Source organism: Homarus americanus, unplaced genomic scaffold, assembly GCF_018991925.1.
Source record: "Homarus americanus isolate GMGI-L3 unplaced genomic scaffold, GMGI_Hamer_2.0 scaffold43895, whole genome shotgun sequence".
Lineage (NCBI taxonomy): Eukaryota > Metazoa > Arthropoda > Malacostraca > Decapoda > Nephropidae > Homarus > Homarus americanus.
This window is the reverse complement of record NW_024738072.1, coordinates 279,208-307,030: the sequence shown is the minus strand read 5'-3', so window position 1 is coordinate 307,030 and position 27,823 is coordinate 279,208. Positions and strand designations below refer to the sequence as shown.

The following is a 27,823-nucleotide window of genomic DNA, read 5'->3' as shown; positions in this document are numbered from 1 at the left end:
GGGTTGTTTGGAGGGGGTGGGTGGGTTGTTTGGAGGGTGGGTGGGTTGTTTGGAGTGGTGGGTGGTTGTTTGATGGGTGGGTGGGTTGTTTGGAGGGCGTGGGTGGGTTGTTTGGAGGGTGTGGTGGTTGTTTGGAGGGTGGGTGGTTGTTTGTAGGGTGGGTGGGTTGTTTGGAGGGGTGGGTGGGTTGTTTGGAGGGGTGGGTGGGTTGTTTGGAGGGTGTGGGTGGGTTGTTTGGAGGGTGTGGGGTGTTGGAGGGGTGGGTGGGTTGTTTGGAGGGGGGTGGTGGGTTGTTTGGAGGGTGTGGGTGGGTTGTTTGGAGGGTGTGGGTGGGTTGTTTGGAGGGTGTGGGTGGGTTAGGTTTGGTAATATTATGTTAGGTTGAGTAACTTTACGTGAACGCCAGTGCGGTTTATCTGAAGGTAAAATAAACTGGTTTAAATCTTCAGGTGTTCCGATAAATAAACCTCAATGTATTCTATAGATGTTTACACCTTGGTCTTTCTCCCACAGGATAAGGAAATACACCACCAGAAGAAGCCTCTGCTAGACTTTGCGGTAAGATATTCGCCATGAGAGAGAGAGAGAGAGAAAGAGAGAGAGAGAGAGAGAGAGAGAGTTACACGTATGACCTCTTAAGCTAACGGTGAGGTTATTATTTCCTCCTTAGTTTCAAGTGAAGTCTTTAAAGTGAAGTCTTTCCTTTGTAATGAATGTAGTTTTAGTCACCATGATAAGAGCTTTAATAGGGATGCAGAAGCCGAGTGAGCACAGTACTTGCTGCTGTATGTAGGTTTACTGGTTTGCTCCCTGGACAGTCTCAGTTAACCCTGTTGTGAATGGGTACCTAACTATACAGCTGGAGAAATGAAGAAGGTCAAGTATAGTATCGACCAGACTGCCTGCTTGTGTACTGAAAACAGTTTTGGTCTTCATTGTTTTTACCCTCACTGCCCCTTAATGGGTCATCTGGCCTACGAGTAGTATTTCCCTTAAAAAAAAGAAAAAAAAATACGATTTAACACGATAAAAAAAAGCCTTAGTTGGCAATACATGGTAACACGTCAGCAGATGTAATCAACTGACTTCAATGTTTTCCTGAACCTTACTGAATTATATTACAGTAGAAGTTGGTCTAATAGCCTCTGTTGAAATGAGATCCTTCTCTAAGCGTTAAATAATTCATGTGAGTCATTAATGTTAACTAAATATTACTCTTAAACAATAACTCGTACTGTGTTTGACCGCCTTCACCGACTTCTAGGAGAGGACACGAGCGCTTTATCTACTCGGCCGCAGCACGCCTCAATGAATAAAGAAAAAAAATAAATAAGTAAACATATATACGAGTATAATAATCGACAGCTGATGTTTGAAGTTCTTGTCCCTGATACGTGATCGACGGAGTGTCAAGTCTAGTCCCGTATAACTAAACATCCGAGCCGTAGAACTAATTATATTACTGTTCTTTTATATTTAATAGTCTATAATCATGAGCAGAGAGGCAACATGTCCCCTCCAACCCCCCCATAAACGCTATTACGTCAAAACACTTTTGGAAGAACAAGACCACGTAGCAGTAGTTCAGTTGTGAATCCCATCAGTTAGAACAGTAATGTACTGTGTCACTTTGCTGCTGGCGCATGTCTTCTGAGCCTCAAACCAACCCTGATCCTCTGCCTGAGCCTCTAACCTACCCTGATCCGCTGCCTGAGCCTCTAACCTGCACGTGCTTTGCAGGCCTCCTAACCTACACTGATCCGCTGCCTGGGCCTCTAACCTGCCGATCCGCTGCCTGGGCCTCTAACCTACCTGATCACTGCCTGAGCCTCTCTAACCTACCTGATCCGCTGCCGGGCCTCTAACCTACACTGATCCGCTGCTAGACCTCTAACCTACACTGATCCGCTGCCTGAGCCTCCTAACCTACCTGATCCGCTGCCTGGGCCTCCTAGCCTCCTGATCCGCTGCCTGAGCCTCTAACCTACCATGATCCGCTGCCTGAGCCTCTAACCAACCCTGATCCGCTGCCTGAGCCTCTAACCTACCCTGATCCGCTGCCTGAGCTTCTAACCTACCATGATCCGCTGACTGAGCCTCTTGTCTACCCAGATCCCGCTGCCTGAGTCAACAGGTCCTTCTGCACTAACCACCCCTTGTTTGGGGACCACAAGTAGTCTATTAATTATTTTAATAAACTCTTGTCAGACAGTAAGGTTACTGCAGTACTGACTAGCTGGACTCCTTCATAATAGGCAGCTCTGGTACAGTACATGAGAAAAACTAAAAATAAAAAAAGATAAATTAATATGGGATAAAAATTTTCACAATAGTTTTCATCGGTGAACTTCGACTTAATTACACATAAATGTAATCGTTGTAAAATATAATGGGCTACAAGTAGATTACTGCTAGACGTTGACGTAATAGATTATAATTACTTCGTTATTCGTTACTTGACTGACACTTAATAATTATATACTGTATACAACCTTACCCATCTATCTGTCTGTCTGTGTCTGTCTGTCTGTGTCTGTCTGTCTATGTCTGTCTGTCTATGTCTGTCTGTCTGTGTCTGTCTGTCTGTGTCTGTCTGTCTGTGTCTGTCTGTCTGTACAGTATATAATATAATAATGTACACTACATCACGCGTTAAAGAACCTCTCACGCCTTCATCACGACGGCCTCAGAGAGTGATGAGTTTCTCAATGGAGGTAATCGCCCGCCTGATGGGGAACAGAAGATATTAAATTAAGATTTTATTTTTTAATGATGAAATTTAAGGTTAGAAGCTTCCTCATGGGGACGTATGAGATCTTAAAAAAATAACAATAATATAATTTGTCCGCGAGCCATCTGATATGAACCAAAATTTCATAGAATCTATTTTTCTCTGTACTAGTCCAGTGTCACCATACGAGAATGATGCCAGCCATAATATAAAGGCAATATCTTCTCTACTCATCTCACACAACACTGGTAAACTTACGGTATGTGTGGGTAATTGTAGTTATGTCGGCTTGTGGTTGTGAGTTTGTGTATGCGCGTATGTACAGGTGTGTAAAAAAAAAAATCACCTGTGTGCTGAGTTTCGAACCAGAGTCATCACTATTGGTAGCCAGATAACATAACCACTAGACCAGAGGCGAGAATGTTTAATGACTTACCTGTGTGTGTATATGTGTTTGTGTGTGCTATGTAATGTATGTATGTATGTATGTATGTATGTATGTATGTATGTATGTATGTATGTATGTATGTATGTATGTATGTATGTATGTATGTCTGGTCTTAACACCAAACTTTCTAACTGCCAACAAAGTACACACGCACGATACTTGTTACAACCACCACAATTAGCAGTAACATGTTGACGTACACAACTTTCACAAATAAAAATACCACCTGGATAAGGCCGTCATTCACCAACACACCTTAACCATCTTCAAGATCTCTTTAGCAAACTTTTATTTACTATTCGTCAGCTGTTTCACATCAACAATTCCTTTGAGAGCCCCCCCTCTTTGTTTACTATCGATCAGCTGTTCAATGTCAACAAAATCCCAAAGGTGTATGTGCTTATGTGCTAAAGATCAGGTAATCAACGTGTGATTTCGTTCAGCAACCTGTCCCAGACGTGTTCAGTTAACTGTTCACACGTGTCATTAAGGAAGTCTAGAGAATAAGTAAATTAATTATGGTAGTAGCAAAGCCCAGCCGCCTTGTTCTGACACACACCAGAGATGATAAAATATATGTTTCAAAGGGAAGTTCATGAAAGTTTAGAAATGTTACAAATTGGGCCGTAATAGTTAATTGCCTACGGATAATAAACCTCATTAATGGAGACGGGAGCTTGTCTTAATAGTCCATTTTTACATATAGATAAAGTATTAATGACTCTCTCTCTCTCTCTCTCTCTCTCTCTCTCTCTCTCTCTCTCTCTCTCTCTCACCCATCTTAGGTCGTGTGGCAGCTAATGGTCCCACCTCAGGCTATAATAAGAGTGATCAACACACGTCCTTCAGAACCCACATCTATAATAAAATTATTTTACCATTTTAAGACTTGTTAGTAAATTAGTCACAATCATCATTAATGTTGTTGCAATCTCTGATGAATTGGTTATAGAAAGTTTATAAAGAGATTTCCTAATTGTATTAAAACATTTATCGCTTAATGGGAACGTGTTAAAAAAAGTTGATCATAATTTCTTTTTCGTCTTTTCAGTGTATGAGAGGGGGTGTGTGAGGGAGGGTTAGGTTAGGTTAGGTTAGGTTAGGTATCTAAACCTCTCATGATAACAGCTGTCCACACACACACACACACACACACACTAACTGCCTCACATGAGCTATTGGTAATTGCTCCCACTGATGTAATAACCAAAAACCGTCTTTCACCCTCGCTACTGTCGTTTACATAACCAAAATCTTCAGTAAGTTATGATCAGGTTCCTTCATCTACCACATCCTCTCTGTCCTCCTGATTAACGATATTTCTTTCTCTAGTTTGCAATTAGTTATTTTCCGATGTGCTGGGTGGGTTAATCTCCTTGTGATGGGGTGTAATAGACCTCTAGTTATCCTCTATATTGGCCAACGTTTCTTAATGTCATGTTTTCATTTTAATGTTATGTTCTTACTTACGTCAGTTATATTAGAAACGTGACTGGGAGCTATAGGGTAAACTAGGTCAAATGATTTACCTCGTATCCTGTTATTCTTCCCTTTACTCTGAATGTTTCTCTAGACACACTGAAATCTGAGGCTCGCCATTGGCCTATTTCTTTCTCTCCTCTTAATCACTTTCTATTTCTCATTCATAGTTCTATATTTTCCATTATTATCCCATGACTCTTCTTCAGTAAAACACATGTGTTCTTATAATTCCTTCTCCCTTCTACTTTAATTATATCTATATGATAAGTTATGATTCTGTTTCATTATAGACACAACAGTCATCTATAATTCTGACTTCGTTGTTAATCAGGGAATTTACTGTTAATTGTCTGGTAATTTCAGTATAGTTTGTTAATATGCTATAATAATTTACTTTATATTATGTTACATTATAATTCAGGGGGTCTTATATCAGGGGGTCTTATATCAGGGGGTCTTATATCAGGGGGTCTTATATCAGGGGGTCTTATATCAGGGGTCTTATATCAGGGGTTTTTATCAGGGTCTTTATATCAGGGTCTTATATCAGGGTCTAGATCAGGGTCTTATATCAGGGTCTTATATCAGGGTCTTATATCAGGGGTCTTAGATCAGGGTCTTATATCAGGGCTCCAGATCAGCTCAGGGTCTTATATCAGGGGTCTTATATCAGGGGGTCTTATATCAGGGGGTCTTATATCAGGGGGTCTTATATCAGGGGGTCTAATATCAGGGGGTCTTATAGTTGTTAAATCCTCAAAAATTTCCATTGGGTCTGTCATTTGTTTGTTTCTTAAATGTTTTTGTTTAGTGTGTGAAGTGACTTGTTTTACTTGCTTAAAGGTCGTACTTGTTAAAACACATAAATATTTTAGAGTATTAACAGGGCCTTAGCCAGGATTTTCAGAGAAGGTAATTCGATAACCTACATGAATCAATACTATAACGAGAGTCCATTGAGACATCACACCTCTGACTGTACTAACACCCTAATTGGCTCTTGAGCATAGTGTAAGGACTGCACCTGGTACTCTCCCTCACACTAATAACAAATCACTCGCCTCGTGAACTGTTGCCCATTAGTATCGTCTCTTGCCTCTGTGTTGTGTTCGTGTAAGAGTTCTGAGGAAGTGAGTAATGATGGAACGATTGTAAAGTTTTCACCTCGTTCAGTAACTCTCTGGTGGTGTTGGATGCGAGTTATTGTGTCTAGTCAAGTGTTTCCTTGTCTTTGTCATTCGGTATTGCAAGAAAGCACCTGTCACACCTGACATTATAACCTGGCAATAATATACTCGATTTAGTTCTGTCAAACAGAGAAAACCTCATTAGTAATGTAGAGGTAGGGAACGAACTAGCTCACAGCGATCACAAAGAAGTGAGATTCAAGTTACCAAATATCACCATTGACTCCAATACGCTGGATAGTTTTAAACATAGGTTGGATGGACTGCTCAGTATGGGCCAATAGGCCCGCTGCAGTTTCCTCCATTCTTAAGTTCTTATGTTATCGCCTGACATTATAATATGGCACTGTCACCTCGCACGAGCACCTTGCACTGCCACCTAGCACGAGCACCTTGCACTGCCACCTAGCACGAGCACCTTGCACTGCCACCTAGCACGAGCACCTTGAACTGTCACCTTGCACTGTAACCTGGCACGAGCACCTTACACTTCCACCTAGCACTGCCATCTAGCACTGCCATCTAGCACTGCTACCTAGCACTGCTACCTAGCACTGCCTCCTAGCACTGCTACCTGGCACTGCCACCTAGTACGAACAAAAGGCAAACATAATTCCATGTACACTGCACTATCACTCATGTACACTACAATTTCACTCATGTACACCACAGTTTCACTCATGTACACTACAATTTCACTCATGTACACTGCACTATCACTCATGTACACTACAATTTCACTCATGTACACTGCTCTATCACTCATGTACACTACAGTTTCACTCATGTACACTACACTACGGGATTGTGAAGCCACCAGCCCTCTGCTATACTTATATAAACACGTAATCGTGACACCTGTTGGTACTTTGCAAAAAAAAAAAAATTCCCAGTTGGCAGATGTTGCTTCCTGTGTCCGATGTTGGGTCTCTACGTCACCATTAAGTAATTATTTTGAATATGTCATTACACTCGTTAATAAGCCTGTTAAGTTCACAGGTGTGTTCTAAAGATGTTCATTCATAGAATCACATTTTACATTAGCACATTTTCATTACACAATACCTTTACATGTACTGTATACAGACCAGTAACAGTTGCACACGCCGACATCAGTAATTGACAGTCTTCATACAAAAATAACTTATTCAGTTAGTAAAACACACATGAAAAGCTTAATGACATAAGTACATAGTTCATTAATGCTTAATAGTTACTGTATGTTCTTGGGGTAAAAGGTGACTGAAACATTCACCCGTACAGATAAGTATCTCACCAATGTTATATATTCGGCTTGATGTCACTTTTTTCCTCTCTCTCTCTCTCTCTCTCTCTCTCTCTCTCTCTCTCTCTCTTTCTCTCTCTCTCGTCATATTGATAACCCGATATACACACAGATACTCAGACTTAAATAACGTGCAAATACCCGCAAACATAATTGTAAAAATACATTGGAAGCTGAGTGAGGAGATTGGGTGGTGGGGTCTCAATATAGATTTAGTTCAGCCACCCGAGAAACTCTATAGCGGAGGAACACCAGGTTTGACTGTCTCAGCTGCTGACAAGACGAGATTGGTCCGGGGATGATACTGTAGTGTTCTGGGTAAAGAAAGATGGATAATGGGAGAGAGAGAGAGAGAGAGAGAGAGAGAGAGAGAGAGAGAGAGAGAGAGAGAGAGAGAGAGAGAGAGAGAGAGTACTGAAATAACATATATGCCGTACTTAAAAAGAATATGGGTAAAACTTGTTATCGTCGAAAACAGATGTGAATAACATTGCGACACGCTGGGATGAGATATTCACTTTAAATCACTCTATGTTTTAGTTTAATTCTTTCAATAATTTAAAGCGTTTATATGTCTTTTACTTTATAACTGATAATATAAATAGTAGTAAACACTAACGTGGCCTGTACCTATAACTTAGTTGTAAATTTCTCCAAACATTTATGTTTCTTAAGTTAAAGTTGTAAGGCGTCTTCAAGTGTAAATATGACAAATGTTGTTCAGTGAGACTGTAAATATACCGTAAGTGTTAGAAAGACATTAGATTCAAAGAGACAAATATGGGGTAGAACAGTCGGGTAGAACAGTCGGGTAGAACAGTCTGGTAGAACAGTCGGGTGTTCTGAAAAGAAAATTATTGAGGTATTTTGGGATAAGGTCGGAATTTTAAATTAATTTTTTGCCTAATTAGGTCTCACAAAATCGAAAATTACCCGTTACCAAGCTGAAATATGGTTGGTTAACTCATTTATTTCCAATTACAAAATGTGCTCGTTAAATTAACTCGATTCTAATTAAAAATGATGGCAATGTTATGTTTTTCATAAATGATCTTTAGCAAAAGTTTCTCGAGGCAGAAGGAAGATAATGCACATGAATTAACTATAGTGAGTTTTTTCCCAGTGAGAGGAGGTGCCCCCCCCCCACTCAAGAGTTACAGCTGATTCGCTGTTGTAAATCTGTCCGATTTCGTCCTGAAGTATTGATGTATTTCTAAATGAGTTTATTCATAATCGTTGGGTTGACCGTTTCTGACGAGAAAGATATTTAGCTAAATTATATAAAGATACATACATTCATTATTTCAAACATTAGCACGTAGGAAGTTTATCATAAATCTTAAACATGAATTAACTGTTAAACTCTGGTAGCAAATTCACGCTTTTGGGGGCACATTTAATATAAACTTATTTTTACCCAAATTAAGGCATACTAAGACAAATTACGTATCAGTAATACTACATTATGTAAAACTAATATTTTAAATGATCAGATCCACATTGATGTATTACACACACACACACACACACACTATATATATATATATATATATATATATATATATATATATATATATATATATATATATATATATATATATATATATATATATATATATATATATATATATATATATATATAGTGTGTGTGTGTGTCTCCAATGCCACAGAACAGGAAGAAACAAAATGCTAAAGACAAGAAAACAACCATTATAAACTTATAGGCTATATTCTATTAAGATAGGCAATCCAGATTCAGATTTGCCCCCGAGGGGGCTAGTTTATTGGGCACCCCCTTACATCCTGTGCAAGGTGGAGCGCAGAAGCGTTTACAGCGCCCAACAGGGAAGTATGAAAAGTTCATACTTGCCTTTATGACTCGTATATTAAGGGCGTAAAAGACTGAAGGGTCATAGGTTTTGTCAAGTTACATAAAGTGAGAGAATGATGAGTGTGTGGGGGGAAAGTTCCCGGTACATATTATCTGTTTATGGCAAAGAGTGGCAGGTCCCTAATAATGTCAAATGCCAGGCCTGTGACTAGGAGGAGGGATAAGATAGGCAATGCCGTGCGGCCCTGTTGTTTATACCACTTCCACGAGATAATTGTGAGTGAATCGGCTTAAGAGCAATGGCTGTTGCTGGCAGCCAGACACACACAAGGGCAACTACTAAAAATTAGCTGATATATGTAAAATATTTGTGTTTTATCCCTTAAGACTTTACATACATACATACATTATATACAAAGCATAGATATAAAGAAGATAAAACTTAATTAGATTACACAGGGCTTAACTTTATGTAAACAAAAACATTACGAGGCGTAACAAAAATGATCGTATATGAGCGAAATAAAGCATCGTACATAAAATGAACACTCTTGGACTTCCAGGCTGGTCGTGTGGGGTCGTTGCCGCCCCCTTCCCCGGACGCGCTACGCAACTTTCAGTTCCAGGGGGTGGCTGCGTCCCCCCAGGGCCCACTCCTGCACCTCCGACGCCCCCCCAACGGCCTGGACACACCCCTTGGCGGCCGCTGGCAACCCCTCGGTGAAGACGAGCAATTGTTTGACCCATTGGCCATAGAGGTATTTCTGCCATGTCCTCCAGTGTGTATAGTCTTGTGTCCCTCCCTAATTAATCGTGCGTCTGTTATCATGCTACCCGCCCTTATTTACCGTGTACCTGTCATCCTACCCTAATTTATAGTGCATCTGCTATCCTCCCCTATTTATCATATATTTGTGGCCCCCTCGTTCCTTGTCGTTTATCTGTTCTCCCATTTTGTGGTGTTGTTAATCGTTGTACTGTATATCTGGACTCTTAATGTTTACACGCATCATCATGCTTGTACAACACAGAGCCCATCCAGTTGTTGTGTTCCTACAGTTACTTGCACTAGTTACTGCCGTCTATTAAAATGTCGCTAATGTTCTTCTTGAAATTCCGTTTATTACGACTGGCTGGTTATTAATGGTCTGGATTGTTGATGTGTAATACTTAATGTGTCTCGCCTTCCTTTGTTCAGGTCTCTTTGTTACCGTTAGTGGCCCCATTATATGCTGCCACTTTACTATTTATAGGCTCTATACAAAGCAACTAAATAAGTGAAGAATATATATATACATATATATATATATATATATATATATATATATATATATATATATATATATATATATATATATATATATATATATATATATATATATGCTGATATATATATCACAGCATATACCTGGATATACAGTGATATATATATATATATATATATATATATTTTTATATATATAGTCAAGTATTTTAAACTTCCAAGGAATACAAAGTGATGATATATGTAACTAAGAAGTTAACTAGAAATTCCTCTTGTGAACAAGTTAGTGTATTCTCAGAACAATAAGCATCAGTAATTCTCATATATCAGATATGGGGAGGGTACTTAAACATGTATCAGCAGTAATTTTGTTAAGACGATACAGGTAAAATACACAAAGCTCACTTAGCCCGAGGAGTTCACACAGTCTTTTTTTGAAGGAGGGAGGAGGAGGGTAGAGAGTAACTCTGATGGGAGTGTGTTCTGGGGGGGGGGAGGGGTCGAGAAGCAAACAAAACAAAAGAATCAAGTGAAAGGGGTAAAGAAGGTTTAATAGAAGGATAATAGGTGGATGGAAGTGAGTCGTAGAAGTAGAAAAGGGTGGCGTGACTTAACACGGCTTGCACGATGACGATAAAATTCTTAGCCCAGCCACAGAGGAGGGCCGAGGGGTTGGGTTCTCTTTTGGAGGACCATCACCGCGACGAACATTGCCCGAGCACAAACACTGCCAGGAAAGCGAAGGAGGTCGAGTGCAGTGTCGGTCATACTGCTTCCTTGTGTACCGAAGGTTCAGTATACAATATACTATATCCACACTGTCCCGTACAGGCCGCCAGACCTATAAGATCCTTCAAAAACTCATTCTTTTATCAAAAGCACATAACTGTAATTTGTTTTTTAAAAGTTTTTATTAGCTGTGAATAATTTCTTTCGCCACTCTGAAAGTCTCGCAGCTTACCTATATAAATGCTTTTGTTCCCAATATAACGAGAATCTAATTGTCACACTCGTAACATTCATGTCTCTCTATATTACGGAATAGACTAATAATTCTCTGGGGACAATGTGGAACTCTGCGTGTGCACACAGCGCCGTGCACGATGGCTTTATAAATTATATTATCATCAGATAATTCACCAAACTTTTCCAGATTCCAAAAGGTTGAGCAACTTTAACTCTCCACTTCCTTGTTAGAGGAGGCGAGGCTCGGCCTGTTGCCAGGGGCGGGTCTGTGTGAAGAAGCAGTAACCAAGTTCACTTTATTAGTTTTGAAACCCACTCTCTGGTGACATCTCTTTCTATAATGCAAAACACATCAGTACATTATAACCACTTTATCCCGGAAACCCCGTTTATATAACCTAGCAAAAGTTGCTTACCATAAGCTGGTTATGCTCTAAAGGTTCTACCATTATTTTTCTTTCGAGCAGCTGCAACACACACACACACACACACACGGTTTATTGAAAAAAAAGTTCAGCAGCCCAAAGGCTGAAAATATACACTGGACAGAAATGACTTATTATATACAAAGACATGGGGTAGTTGGGTCGTTTAACAAAAGCTTTCATTACTAAAAGAAGGAACATGAATTGATCATACACATTATTATAGTTTGCAGCTGATGGCCCGGGCTGGTCTGTTGCCATACTGTGTGAGGTTATGTAGGTCTCGTGGTGCAGTAACTCGTCCTCGGGTGTTGACATGAAGGACCTCACGTGGTCATGGAGACACCAAGTGGTGTGGTGTGGTGTCACAATACCTCACTCTACTAGGTGGTACTGTGTTATCTTATGGTCAGGTGTAGAGCCGACCCACGGTTGTTCCCAGGGTGGATTGATTAACATCACCTGGTCAGAAGATGGTGGTCGGTTCCCAGGGGCGCTTATCTCTGGGTGTGGACCTCACTGGTGGGTCACGACTCTCACTGGTGCTTAAACACAGTTCATCACTGTTCAACACTGATCCCATTTCTCTCCAAAATGAAATTGTCACTTTTAGCAGGATTATGTTGATATCCCGGTGGTGAAGATGGACTTGGGGAATGAGCCAACATTGGCAGGGCAGCTGCCCCAGCAAGAGCGGGCGCCCGATAGATCTTGACCCTCCGGTGGTCAAGGACGTAGTGTGTGTGTGTGTGTGTGTGTGTGAGATTGCATAATCTTAATTCGTATACCTTGTCTTTATATCAGTACATTTAACTCCCTCTGTTTGGCCATTTTAGGTACCGGCCGTCTCGCCACGTGGGCTGCCCGTGTCATCGCTGCCACGGGCGCTGCTTGTTGTGGTGGACGCCTCCAGAAGTGAAGTGGCACGAACCCCGGTTGACCTGGGACCCCGCATGGCCCTCCTTGATGTCCTGAAAGAGGCCAAGTCAGTCTACGCTCTCAAAAATGGCCCTTATCTGCAAAACCCCTTCGCTATCAAAGGTACGGTAGCTGTACTCTGACTAGTGAGACGTTGTTTACATTATGAGCATAACGAGTCTCTATACAAGTAACATCTGGTAACCTACCCTGTAAGTGATGTTGATGAAGTCAATTTCAAATCTCATTTTATTAATTATAGTAATAAAATAGTTTTATTCTCTATATCATAAACAACTTTAAATCCAAAATTATATTTTCTTTCATGTCTGTAGGATTTCTTTTCGAATTTTTTCATATTTTCTAATAGATGAAAATTAACATCCAGTACACTCGTTTGACCAATAACGTTTATGCCTCTTCCTTCAGTCTCACCTCACCTTCCTGTACCCATCACCAGTAGCATACAGTATCGCCTCTCATAATTATGAGAAGGATGGCCATGGCCCAAGTGGCATTCCTAAACTAACTGTAGATAAATATTTTCCTAAATCACCGCAATATTGCTCAAACTCTGCAGACCCTCACTGTTCAGCATTACTCCTCGACTGGAGATCTTTCTACCCCCGTTAATATAAGCAGATCATTCTACCCTCACTAAAATAAGCAGATCCTTCTATCCCCACCAAAATAATAAAACTTTCATCTCACACATTCACCCATAATTGACGTTATGGGAAGTAACTCAAACAAATAGTTTCACTGAAATTCCACAAAAGGAGAAGTCGACCTCTGATCCACAATATTGGTATCGCGAGAGCCGTTCCAGTGCAGCTCCCTCCTCCTCCTTCCTCTCCTCCCCGAGCTCACAACTCTGAGTCATCTCTCGACAACTTTGGTGAATGGCTCCTCGTTGTCCGAGATATCTCAAAACCCTCGGACAAAGTTGGGTAACACAGCTTATTGGCTACAGCACCTGTATCTATGAGGGTACAGCACCTGTATCCATGTGCTTAAAGGCTCCCGTAACACTAAGACTCAGTAAACATGACATTTTTATTAATAAACTCGGCATATGAAATTCCTGAGAAGTCATCCCAAAACATCAATAAAGCGAAGAGCATTCCAAGATACGAATAAAACACTATTTATGAAATTCCTTGAGATAGATCTTATTCCCGGTATAAGAAAGACGCTACAGTATATATCAAATTCTCTGAAGTAAAGAGTGTGATCTAACGCTTGTTATCTGTAATGACTCACCAGAGCTTAACAGCTGAAGGTGTGCTGATTAGTCTTATTTGTTTATTATTATTATTATTATTATTATTATTATTATTATTATTATTATTATTATTATTATTATTATTATTATTATTATTATTATTATTATTATTATTATTATTATTAATATTACTGTTATTATTACTACTATTATTGTTACTATTGTTTCAGTTTTGTGTTTGGAATAATATTGAAACAATTTATGTAGCCAGAAGAATACAGATACAGAGTGGATAACAATAATAATGTTGACACGGCTGAGCCAATTGAGTTACATAATGCTCAGTATTCAGAGAATAATTTACCACATTAGTTTCTTGTGTGTGTGTGTGTGTGTGTGTTTTTGTGTGTACGTTTTTTGTATGTTTTTTTGTGTGTGTGTGTTAACACTTGTGTCAGGAAGCAAACGCCGAAGCCATTTTCGAATTGGTGTTGGCGTTCACGCGTGACGATGTAATTTACGTCGGATAAAAGGTTTCGTTGTGGCGGCCACAAGAGGGTGACACATCCTTCCAAAATTGAATGAGACATTCCCTAATAATTTCTTCACGTGCCTAAAACAAATTTTGCATTGGAAACTTATTTTCTCTTGGAATATTTTTCGGTATCATCGACTGCAAATAGTGTCTCAATGGTAATTTTTACACATCAGTATCATAATACGAAGACAAGTGGTAGGTAACAAAAATAAATAAGACTCCACCATACACATATGAATACAACTAAAACTACTCGTGTTGGATGTAATTCTCAGTCAAGATTCCCAAAGATTCCAACAATGAATATACCTCGTGAATGAAGATAAGCGAATGTACCTAACTGATAGAATGAAACAAAAACACAACGTTAACATCAGAATTACACTGAGAATCTACCTTAAGTAAATACTGTACGTTCACTTATAACAATAAGAGAACAGAATCGAGAGACTGTCATCTTAATCTCGTCTCATAATTGGTGCTAAATGAACGTATCTGGCCATCGTCTCGGTATAATTTTGTTATATTCGACCATTATTCTTACATCACCAGTTACGAAGGTTTGATAATCCATACCCTATACTTTAACGGGGGCCCCTTCTGCATTTGGCATTGTATTGAGTGCCTCCCTGGCGATTAGTTTAGCAGGAAGCGCCCGAGAGACAGGTAATGGATGTTGTGGTCGTGTGCCCCCAGGATCATTGTTCCAGCTGGGTGACGCGCCATTAGTCACAAACTCAGGTGATGATGTCCCTCATGTACACACACCGTAAACAACTCTCGTCTCCACACTAACACGTACAGTAAGTAGGAGTCAGTTGGGACCAAAGAAACGGCGATATTTATTAAGACACAGTTGTAAGTAATAGATGATTGTTACTTGTATTCAATGAAAGAAAATGAAAAGTTTAAATACACACGAGGGAAATCTTCAGCTCGATCCTGACTCTTAACTTCACTGCTGATGGAGATTCGTGATAAAATTCAGATTAATAGAGAAATAATATAAAACTAAAGCTATAGAAAATCAATTAACCTATTGACATACACAAGTAATGTCAGTGACTCTTAATATCTCGACATATTCATATTTCATCAATGATCGATCGTGTCTTTCACCAAACCAGAGATTGTGTGTTAGTTATAAAGGAGGTATTTCAGGCAATTGTTGTTAGCTGTGTTCTCAACCGCAGACAGGAAATACCCGGAGATGAACCATTATTTAATTAGAAAGTAAATAAAACACTCCTGAAGTTTTATAAAGATATATTAGCTTTATGTGTGGTTAAATCACACACACACACACACACACACACACACACACACACACACACACACTCTCTCTCTCTCTCTCTCTCTCTCTCTCTCTCTCTCTCTCTCTCTCTCTCTCTCTCTCTCTCCTCACTGGCTCTACGGATATGCCAGAGTCACATTTCCTGTCCCCTCATTGGCCAGCTTCCGTTCACCGTCTGCCAGGCATCACAAGATTGACACAGCCTTTTCAGGTGCCTTAAAGAACCCAATTTCTTTTACGATTTGGTGAATGATGGTAAAAATAAATATTTCTGAAGCAAAAGACTATAACCATATAAATGGATGTTAGTTTGATATATTGATATAAATTATTTAAAATAGACATACGGGCTATTAACTATATGTATATTAATTATGCTTCGATATATAGAGATATTTTTATAACATTAGAAAGGTTCCGCTTCCAGATATGCATAATGGTATCATACCTAGTCACAAGTGCACACAACTTTGTACTACTACTACTACTACTTTGTTGTTAATCGGAATCGAGTACGACGATCATCCAGCTATGATACAATGATATGAATTATTAAGGATGTCACCTTCTTTGGTGAGCTCTGAGGCGACTCGAGAGGCCGATACAGGATCGACAGGGTCGTCCACAGACGTTGCCTGTGTGGAGGGCTACATCTAGTGCGGGAGGGGTGGCGACACACACACACACACACACACACACACACACACACACACACACACACACACCTTTCATTAATCACATATGATAAAAAGTGCTCTCTTGTGAATCCTCACTGGCAGCTCCTCACACCACCTGTCAACCAGAAATTAATCTTTACCCAATACAAGCAGAGAGGTGAGCGGGATGGAAGGGAACGCCAGGCATTGTCTCATCTCTCGTGCTGGCGATGTGGTTTGAGAAATGGACGAACTTCAGTCATCTTCGTTTATCTTTCCGTAGCTTTCATAGATACGCCATTACACAGTGGATGGTTGAAGACAGGCACTGTTTGATCTGTCGTGCTCTCGCTGTACTTAATGGTACTTGGGTATGACTACATAACGGCCCCGCGCCTCTATCAGCTCGGGCAGTAGGTCGTCTCGAAGTCGTCACAACAATATCAACACAAACACGACTCCTCACACCTTTATCACGTAGACCACAAGTCGTCAGTTCTTTAATGGTCACTAAAATACGGAAATTATTATACACTTAATGTTTACTGGTAAAGGAGAACTACGACTTTGTGCTTCTTTATACGGGTTAGATATTCCGGTACACACTCATATATATTGTAAGCAAAATTATATAACAAAGGGTTGATATAGTAACAGAATACCGTATAGAGACAGGCTCAGAATAAATCTTGTTTTATGATTTAAATAACAAAATCTTGTATAACGACAGAACGCCTTGTATACGTATGTCAAGGTTTCAACGTAGCCAAGTCATTTGACATCTTATAATAGCACATAACACCCCTTTACCATCACTGACACCGACGCTTTTATTTATCGACACGTGAGACGTTGGGAATGTGTTCATATAATGGTCTGTGAATTGATGGTTTGTTTACGTATAATATAGGAGGGTGGGTGAGGGTGTGTAAGGAGGAGCGTGTGTAATAATAATAATAATAATAATAATAATAATAATAATAATAATAATAATAATAATAATAATAATAATAATAATAATAATAATAATAATAATAATAATAATAATAATAATAATAATAATTAGCGGTTTATTGAAAGAGCATAGCCGCCAGAAGGCTGAAAGTATACAGTTACATAATTAGGGAATGCATCACTTGATTGACAGATAATAGTTATACAAGTAACTTAAATGATACAAGCTGGGGAGGTCATACTACAGGGCATTTCAAAGTAGTAACAGTGGAAAAAGGTAAGATTGACTGGGAGTGAACACACTGGTTGACGACGAGTTGTTGATAATTTTACACTAGTTGGAACTGGGCTGTTCTTATAGCGATCAATACTTGCTCATATGGGCTGGATGCGGCTGTGGTATCGAACAGCAATTCAAGCACGAAGTTGAGAATGGTGCAGAAGTTTCTCACTAAACTTGCATATGTGGTCGTGGTGATGATCAGAGAGAGCCGAGAGGGTCAGTGTGCTGAGCTGTTCTTGATATGTGGAGTAAGAAGAGAGAATAATCTTGCATGCCCTCTTCTACTCTTTTTCTATGTGTTTACGTTGTGTGGCATTCAGGGAGAAAGACCAGGTAGGGGAGGCATAGGTGAGCGTGGGAAGTAAAAATATTGAGTAAGCGCTGCGGAGCTCGGGCGGCAATTCCGAGGGACTTGAGTCGGCGGAGGAGTTGGAGACGAAATTTTACTGACGTGTGTTTTCCAATTTAGTTTGTTATCTATAGTGGCGCCGAGGAGATCCTGAACACATACGCAGATGTGTATGCACACTTCGGTCTTGAGGAGAATGTACATAAGACTCAGATTCTCTTCCAACCTGCCCCTGGCTCAGCCACACCTCCACCATCCATCCAGCTTAACGGTACTACCCTCTCTAATGTTGACCACTTTCGGTATCTCGGCTCCCATCTGTCCACCACTGAGGACATCGACGAAGATACTCAACATAGGTTCAGATGTGCATCTCAAGCCTTTGGCAGACTCCGTCCCCGTGTTTTCAGCTGTAGGGAGCTGAAATTATCTAAAAAGTTGTACATATATCGAGCAGTGGTCCTCCCCACCCTGCTATATGGCAGCAAGATATGGGTCACATACAGGAGGCACCTCAAGGCACTCGGAAACTTTCAACCAAGGTAGCCTACGTTCCATCCTCCGAGTTCGCTGGGAAGACAAGAGAACAAATGCCAGTATTCTTGCTGACACCAATTGTAGGAACACCGAGGCTACCATTATCCATGAACAACTACGCTGGACTGGCCATGTTACCCGCATGGACAGCAGTAGACTACCAAAGAAGCTACTTTACAGTCACCTAATGAATAGCAAACGTAACGCCGGCGGGCAACTGAAAAGGTAAAAGGATAGTCTTAAGACAAACCTGAAAAATGCCAAATCATTCCCCTCACCTGGGAGGCTATCACTCCACACCGTAATGCTTGGAGGAGCATCACACACGGTGACAGTACTTTCGAGTTTGCCCGACTGCATATCGAGGCAGACAAGCCCTGGGGTAAGGTGGTAACCGGAGTAAGGTGGTAACTGGAGTAAAGTGGTCGAAGGAGTAAGGTGATCGTTGATATAAGGTGGTTGCTGGAGTAAGGTGGTCATCAAATAAGGTGGACTGAAGTTTACTGATGACCAGCGTTTCTCTCGTGGAATCAGCTAGGGGAATTCAGTCAACATCTATTAGTAATTACAATTATTATAAAATGAATGTGACCTTTCAGGTGACCTTTGATCTTGACCTTTGTTTGATGTTGATCAAAGAATTTCAGTAACCATAAATTGCCTTTGATGACTGAATATGAAACTATCGTAAAAATCGGAGCATTATTGTTGGAGGTATTGGTAGAACTTGTGATAACCTTTACTGCAGTGTTATGGTGGAGGCGCGGCGCTAGACACAGGTGGTCCCCGACATGGGTGAACATGTAGCAATGTTCGGGTAATGATGACTGTGGTAGCTTGCCATAATGGAATGAGCTGTATCAGTGACTTATAACCTTGATATTTGTCTCATCCAATATGCTCTGTCTCTTCTGGGTCTGGACCGACCAGCTGTGAAATTATCGTGGAGATGTAATGAATATCTCGAGGCCTAACAAACATATAATCTTACATACAAACATAAACACCCACGACCTGAACCTGTTAATTTACATGACAATTCTTTGATCTTTAATTAATGACGAAACAGAGGCTGACAAACACTACAACTAACACAAGTGTTGTTTTGCCTACAGCGCGGCGGATGCAGTCAGAGATGTGTCTTGGACTACAGTCTGTGGGCCACGTGAAGGCCTCGCCCACCTCGGCCATCTTCATCTCGGTTACCAGGACACGACCTCTAGAAGAGGTGAGTCAAATTCACCATTTTTTTTAAGCCCCTTAGAAGCCAATCGTCTCCAACAGCAGGTGTAGCGGATCTCTAGATCAGGTGTAGTATTTGAGGTGGTTATTATGTGACTAGATTCCCCTAGAACAGGTGAGCCGAGTACTAGAGGTCACTCAGACACGGCCTCTAGAACAGGTGAGCCGAGTACTAGAGGTCACTCAGACACGGCCTCTAGAACAGGTGAGCCGAGTACTAGAGGTCACTCAGACACGGCCTCTAGAACAGGTGAGCCGAGTACTAGAGGTCACTCAGACACAGCCTCTAGAACAGGTGAGCCGAGTACTAGAGGTCACTCAGACACGGCCTCTAGAACAGGTGAGCCGAGTACTAGCACTTTTGAAGACATGTCTAGCATAAGTGTTACTAGCAACACCTAGAAAGCCCGAGTCACTCCCTAGACACAGGCGCTTTTACTCCTAAGACACTCAGCTAGGGCAAGTGAGTTCACAATACGTAGAGGTCACTAGAGGTTAAAGTGTGAAGATACTGTTCGTCTCATAACAGTGTAGGAGGCATTACAAAGACCAGGGTAGTTGATGTTATTGTTGTCGTTATCAGTTGAAGTAGTAATTATCACTGATGATCATTGTTATCATAGTTCGTGAATGTCAGGTAAGGTGTAGAACTTATGGTGTTATTGAGGAGGCGGTGAACAATGTACTGATGTTAAGGGAACGTGGTGAACAAAGGCCGTCCGTCTGTCTTCTCTCTTGTGTGGGTGTGAGGTGGACGCCATACCCCCTTCTCTTGTTCTGTGGCTCTTAATGGCTGCTCTAAATGGGATCCTCTGTCTTCCAAAGCAATACAGGGGAACGTACGTGTTTGTTATGATTCTCTGGCGTGGGTGTGAGGTGGTGTCTGGGGAGGAGGGGAAAAGGGAGGGAGGGATTTGGATGATGTGGATATATGAGAGAGAGAGAGAGAGAGAGAGAGAGAAGGAGGAGGAGACAGGAGGAAAGGCGAGGAAGATAAAGGGACAGGGGCGTGAGAAGGAAGGAAGGAGAAGCAAGTGAGAGAAAGGGAAGGAAAGATGCAGAAGTGGAGTGAGAGGAAAAGTTAAGTCTAAAAGGGAAATATAAAAAGGCGAAGGAGGAAGTAAAGAAACAAAGGCAACAGAGTAAAGGGTGATAGATAAGTACAGAAATAGAAATAAAGAATAAATATAGGGAAGAAGAACAAAATATATATATTTTTATTTGTCACTACATCAAGCAACCGGAACTAAGACATAGGAGACTTTCCTTTATTGTCACTCACTCATTGTAACTGTTTTCTCTTCCACAACGCCTGGGCCAATTATATCCCCTGGACCTCCCCACAAGCCAGCAACACCCAATATTAGAACGTCCTTCTTCAGACATTACTCGACGTCATGTTCTCCACACACACACACACACACACAAATACACACTGCTTCTGCTGCTCCTGAATGTCGATTATACTGCCTTTACCTCATATACGAACCGTCTCCAGACCAACATAAATGCGGTTACCAACATGTGCTTCATTACATGATTTTACATTACATGATTTTAGAATATTAAAGTAACTATCCACAGGAAGATTTTGTTTAAAATATATTAGGCTGTGTTATTTCCTTCCCGTCCCATCAATTGATTGTGAGGATAGAAAATAATGATTGTACACTGAATCATGTCCTCGTTAGCACACACACACACACACACACACACACACTCTACGGCATCTCATTTGTATAATTATCGTGTTCAGTTCACAACGTCAAGCCTCGTCACTGTGGTCTGCTGTTCACTAACCATCTCATATACTCGTGTGTGTGTTAGATATACTAAACAAATTTGATTATATATTTGTTTTTCATTTCATTAAACATTAATGATAAAAAGCTCTCGTATCTCCGTCCAAGCTTGAGTTTGTCATCCTCTTTATTCATAAACATTGTAAAAGGGAAAATAAACTGAGGTGTTTTGGGATTGAATTGCGCCACTTTTTATCATTAATGTTTAATGACATGAGTAACAAATATAAAATCAAGTTTTATTATAACTAACATTTACAAGAGTGATTCTTGGAGAACAGATATAAAAACCCTTCATAGTACTCGCTTCTCTCTCAGGTAACATAACACACACCTTCCTCCAACAGGTGGTGTGGGACTCCACCTGTCTGCCTCGCGCCTCTGAGCTCCTGGTGCGCTCAGGCGACGTTATCATCCTGTCACCACGTTGATTCACCCCGCTGCCTGACGCAAGACTCAACACACCCAGCCGTGGGAGGGGTACTAAGGGAAACCTGATATATCTAGGCCATCGAGGGTAAAACACTCCAGTGGATATGATTATTTTTATCCTGTTGTATCATACATTAAGTGTTCCCCTTACAGGATAGACTGATGATGATGACTCGAGCATTTTGGTCTGTAATTTGACACACTGTTTACTTCCAGGTTTTGTAAATTGTATGACAAATTATATCATGCTTAACAGTGACTTGTTGTTTTATTACTGGATGTTTCCGACCGACCAAAAGATCACCTCAAGAGAAGCCCCTAACTTATTTCACTTAAAGATTATCCACCCTAACCTAACCCAACCAGCTCCTTTATGGTAAGAACTCAGCTACAACTTAACACAACATGTACTAAACACGCGTCAGACACTATCAATATATCGTAGTGCAAGTACTTCATCCTGAAATATTATATAATTTCTGATGTTTACACACACACACACATCTAAATCAAATGTAAGTCTGTATATTTTCAGCCACCGGCTGCAACTCTATTACTAAACCGTTTATTATTATTATTATTATTATTACACACACACACACACAGGCACACACACACACACACACACACACACACACACACGAGGATGAAGGAGATAACAAACTACTATACAGTGATTGGCTGATTCTCAATGAACAGTCCCCCAGCATGACTCCTTCTACCGTGAAGTAGTGAGTGAGAAAGAAAAGAAGTTGCTGAAAGATATGTTTAGAAAAAAAAGGAAGAAACCTTTCCCATAGACAACTCCAGGAAAAACACACTAGACGCTCGAGGTAATAGAGTAAGAGACCAACAGGAGGATATTACGGATCTTTTCCTAAACAACCTTCAGGGGTCCCGCTCTGACCACCACCGACCATCAACGGTGTCAATTCCAACTACAAGTAGGAGGCGACTTTAACTTTAGTGGGAATCAGAGGATTTCCTTGAAACAGTTCAAGAATGTTTTCCAAGTAAACATATAGCCGAACCTACCCGGGGGAATAATATACTCAATTTAGTTCTGTCAAACAGAAAACTCCTTTAGTAATGTCGATGTAAGGAACAAGCTAACGAACAGCGATCACAAGGAAGTGAGACTCAAAGTAGAATTTAATGTCAGTCGCAAGGAAAATTTCGTTAAAGTTCCAGAATTCAGAAGGGTAAACTTTGACAGGTTGAAAAGACAGCTGAGAAAAGGGGCATTACATTTGGAGGTGAACTGCATGACCTCATGAGAGGGTACACATAACATAACCTCACATAATGTGTCCACAGAGGGTGACTCAACTTTACCAAGTGATCTGACCACGATAACCTCACAAATTATGACCACTGATGCTGACCTGACCACGAGGTATGAGGTTGACGAATACATAACAATATAAATAATGAATTACTTAATCCACACGGCATCATGTACCAGATAGAAAACTCACATCAAATAACAATGACCCTAAATAGTTAAATAGTTATTTAAAGAATATTACTGAGCAAAGAAAGGCTCTTGGGAGGAGAATCAATCGTTGTGATGTTTACCTCCGAGATTATTTTAAAGTAATGGCCAGTAGGGTTGAGACCGAGATAAGAAAAACAAAGATAAATGGTGAACTAAAGGAAGCAATAGAGGTGAAGTCAAACCCCAAGGGATTCTATCAAATGTATCAAATGAAAACATGAGACAAGATTGGACCAATACAGTCAAATACCGGCGAGCTAACTGACACGTTACTTGTCGAATACCAAATTAAAGGTTTCAAATTATTCCATACCGATAGGCAGAATAGGAAAGGAGGCGGGATAGTCAGAGATAATTTGAAGTGTGAAATCAAAAAGAAATATAAACTGAACGGAATACAGAAACGATTTGGATAGAATTAACCGATGGTATGGACAAATTAATCATAGGACTAATATATAGACCCTCTAATCTAGGATAGGGTTAATGAGCAACTTATTTGGGATGAAATACGAAGATCATCTAACATATAGCCGACCTACCCGGGGTAATAATACTCGTATACAAGATTTAGTTCTGTCAAACAGAAAAAACCTCATTAGTAATGTCAAGATAGGGATCGAACTCGCTAATAGCGATCACACAGAAGTGAGAATCAAATTAGAACTTGATGTCAGTCGCAAGGAAATTTCCATTAAAGTCCCTGATTTCAGAAGGACAAACTTTGAAAGGTTGAAAAGGCAGCTGAGAGAAGGAGTGTTATGTTTGGGGGTGAATTACATGACCTCACGTGAGCTAACCTCACACAATGTACCCACAGAGGGTGACCTTACTTTACCTGGTGACCTTACAACGATATCCTCACAAAATATGACAGTTGAGGGTGATCTGCCCACGAGATCTGAGGTTAATGAGTTTCATAACAATTTAAATAACGAGTTACTTAATGCACAAAGGCAGAATATACCATATAGAAAACTCAGATCAAATAACAATACTCCCAAATGGATAAATAGTTATCTAAAACATATTATTTGACAAAGAAAGGCTATAGGCAGGAGAATAAATCGTGGTGAAGTTTACCTCCGAGATTATAATAAGGTATTGGCCGGTAGGGTTAAGACCGAGATAAGAAACACAAGGAGGAATATTATACTGAAAGCAGGAAGGGAGGCGGAGACAAACCCCAAGGGATTCTTCCAAATGTATCAAACTAAAACACGAGACAAGAAAACCACCGTAAATTTAAACACGATACCTGAGGCACCGACTATATACAGAGATAGTAAATAAAATAGATTAAGCGAGATAGTAGTGACTAGTAACGATATTATTAAACAAATAGACAAGCTAAAGCCTAATATGTCACCAGTTCCCGATGAGATATTTGCCAGAGTATTAAAGGAATGTAAGGAAGACTTTAAGTATGCCATTAGCAAATTTTTTTAACAAGTCATTAAAGTCGGGCGTAGTAACAGAACCCTGGAGGATAGCGAAGGTGATACCGATTTTCAAGATGGGAGATAGATCACTATCCTCTAACTACTGTCCAATCACATTAAAATCAATTGTAGGCAAATTGCTGAAGTAGTAATTTCAAACTATTCGAAATCACCTTGAGAAGCACAAGTTGATCAATGATTCCCAACAGGACTTCACAAGTGGGTGTGTATGTCCGACTAATCTATTGTTATCAACTGTTTCCGAAATGTTAGTAATTAAAGAAACCCAATTTAGTCAAGATGTTTGTGTTTTCCCTGGTTCTCCTCTTCGTTATTAAACTACACTTTCCACGTAACAAGTTCATTCCTGAAGTATGGATATGTCCTTTGCTTGATTTTCTCCTATTCTGTTGTTTGACTTCATCCTCCACCATTATCTGACGTTACCCTCCACTGTGTCACTTCATATTCGTCTGCTTGACTTCAACCCCCTATGTTTAACTTAATCCTACCCTGTTTGACTTCACCTCTCTGTTTGACTCCCCCTCCTTTATTTGACTTCGCCCTTCTGTTTGACTTCATCCTCCCTGACTTCATTCTCCCGTTTGACTTCATCTACCATGATCAAAGAAAGGAGGAAGGTAAGCTCTCCCCTATTTTGCCATCATTAAGCTAAGAGGAAAAAGAAATATCTACTTCCGTGGGTTTTTTTTTCATCTTTCGGTCAACCTGTTAGGGTGGGGGCGAGAGATCCTCTTGGTGGGTCGCCTTCAGTGCCTTGAGTAGGGGTCCCGAGTTATATTTTTAGTCCATATAACACGCGGACTTTGAACATATAATCAACGACCTCACCAGCCAGGACTCGAACCCTGGGACTAGGGAACGTTACCGACCATACTACAAGAACATTTGTGGTATGGTCGGTAACGTTCCCTGGTCCCATGCATTAGGTCCAGGGTTCGAGTCCTGGCTGGTGAGGTCGTTGATTTTATATATATATATATATATATATATATATATATATATATATATATATATATATATATATATATATATATATATATATATATATATATATATATATATATATATATGGTCTTTCACTTCTTTGATGATCTTTTTGGCGGCGTCCATTTAGTTGAAACGGGTTTGAGGTGCTCACATAAGACTGCGGCACATATTATACCTGTCTGTCTGTCTGTCTGTCTGTCTGCCTTTAACTCAGTTCTTCCCTCTCTTCACTCCATCCCTCTCTAAATCATTCTTCCATTCCTCTCTCCTCCCCCTAGTCCCCCATTCCTCTCTCGTACTCCTACTCCCCCCTCTCTACTCCCTCTCTCCCCCCTCCACCACTCCGTCATGTCACAACTCGTCGTCATTAGCTCCTTCTTCTGCTGACCTAATGACTACCTTCTTCTCTACTCCCTCTCTCCCCCCTCCACCACTCCGTCATGTCACAACTCGTCGTCATTAGCTCCTTCTTCTGCTGACCTAATGACTACCTTCTTTAGGGGCCTCGCTCTCATCTCACCTGCCCACGACAAGCTGCCTAATTAAGAAGTTCGTGCGAAGCGTAAACTTTCTCCTACGCAAAATTGAGTTTGGAGATACGCTTATGAGGTGATTGAGGATGTAGGCTTAATAAGAAGTAGAGAGATACAGATTTATAAATTATGAATAAATTAGGGAATATGGAGAATGAGCAAAAGATCATTAATTTCGAATATATTTTTGCGGAATTACGTCTTCTAGTTTTTATTATATGAGATTACCTGTAGATTCCATTAACATCTTCACTACTGGACGTCACTATTACTATTTGATTTAGATGATGAAATTTGACTCAACATAGAGATCCCTAGTCCTCATGGGGTTAAGACTGACTAAAATGCTTATGGCGTCAATATTCATTACTATCCATGACATGAATATTATCCACGCCCACACTACAGACACCCAACACCCACTACGGTATCTTAATGCACCCACAGAAGTACCCCCACCCACACAACACCCACACACCAACACACAACTACCCACACCGATGTATTAGCCTCTGTCAAATATATTAACAGTAACAATTATATACATGTGGGTTAATTACATTTGAAATTATATAGATTGGATCACTCAAGTTAATTAGACAATGATCAATGAATCAATGGTTATCACTTTCTTGTCACGTATCAAATGACATTCACATGACTTTCCCCACACCTCTAGGTCAAGGGCCAGATTAAAGTAACTGTCTTCTCTGCCTCAGTCCAAACCTGTATCAAGATAGATGTGTCATTAAGGGAACTCTGAGAATAAAGTCCTTAATTCTTTCGTAATTAGACAATAGCCCATTTTCGGTTAATTCGTCATTACAGGAATAGTCTTTGGGTCTATTATTTGATGCTAATAATAGAAAAGGAACATATTGCCTATGTGTGAGCGTCATCAATCTCAACCAAGAACAAAGAGATATTAAGTGACTCGTGTAACTTACAAGCTAAGGGGAAAAGCAGCTTACAAATTATTCAAATTATCAAAGCACAGGTATGGTAAGATAGTGAGAGAAGAAAGAGAAGAAAGGGAGATACATAACCCTTATATAAGCCACACTCAGAAGTACACGTTCCATTACAATCATTAACAAATACAGTGATAAAAATAAAAAACACCATTTACAATTGGCAACACTGAACAACGCCCCCACCACACACACACACAGATTCATTGTCACCCATAACACCACAACACTCATGTACCCACATGTCCACATCCACTTCAATGTATTAATAATATGTGCTGTACTGTCCCCGATGAACATACTGGATATATAACTCAAACTAACGAACACTGCTAGGTGCGCTTGATCTAGGTATATGCTGATAACCACAAGGAAATAATAATAATGATAATAATAATAATAATAATAATAATAATAATAATAATAATAACAAAAGAGGATCAACTTTTCCGCTACTAGTGAGTGGGAGATGACCAGACAGAACTGGTCTTCGTCTATTCAGCGGTCGATTGCTCCAGG

General features: G+C 40.2%; 1 protein-coding gene across 3 annotated transcripts in view; it reads left to right on the top strand.

Annotated features, from left to right (window-relative positions):
* LOC121873659 overlaps positions 1–22,108 on the top strand; it is a 65,489-nt gene extending 43,381 nt beyond the window's left edge. Inside the window, exons 2-6 of one of the 3 annotated variants that reach the window (XM_042377309.1) lie at positions 514–558; positions 9,528–9,722; positions 12,456–12,660; positions 19,489–19,601; positions 21,765–22,108. In XM_042377309.1, coding sequence (XP_042233243.1) covers positions 514–558; positions 9,528–9,722; positions 12,456–12,660; positions 19,489–19,601; positions 21,765–21,848 — 642 coding nt within the window. In that variant the 3' untranslated portion in view covers positions 21,849–22,108. The remainder of the gene's footprint in view (positions 1–513; positions 559–9,527; positions 9,723–12,455; positions 12,661–19,488; positions 19,602–21,764) is intronic. The other 2 variants (XM_042377310.1, XM_042377311.1) reach the window with 2 other exon arrangements.
* Positions 22,109–27,823: the final 5,715 nt, after the last annotated feature.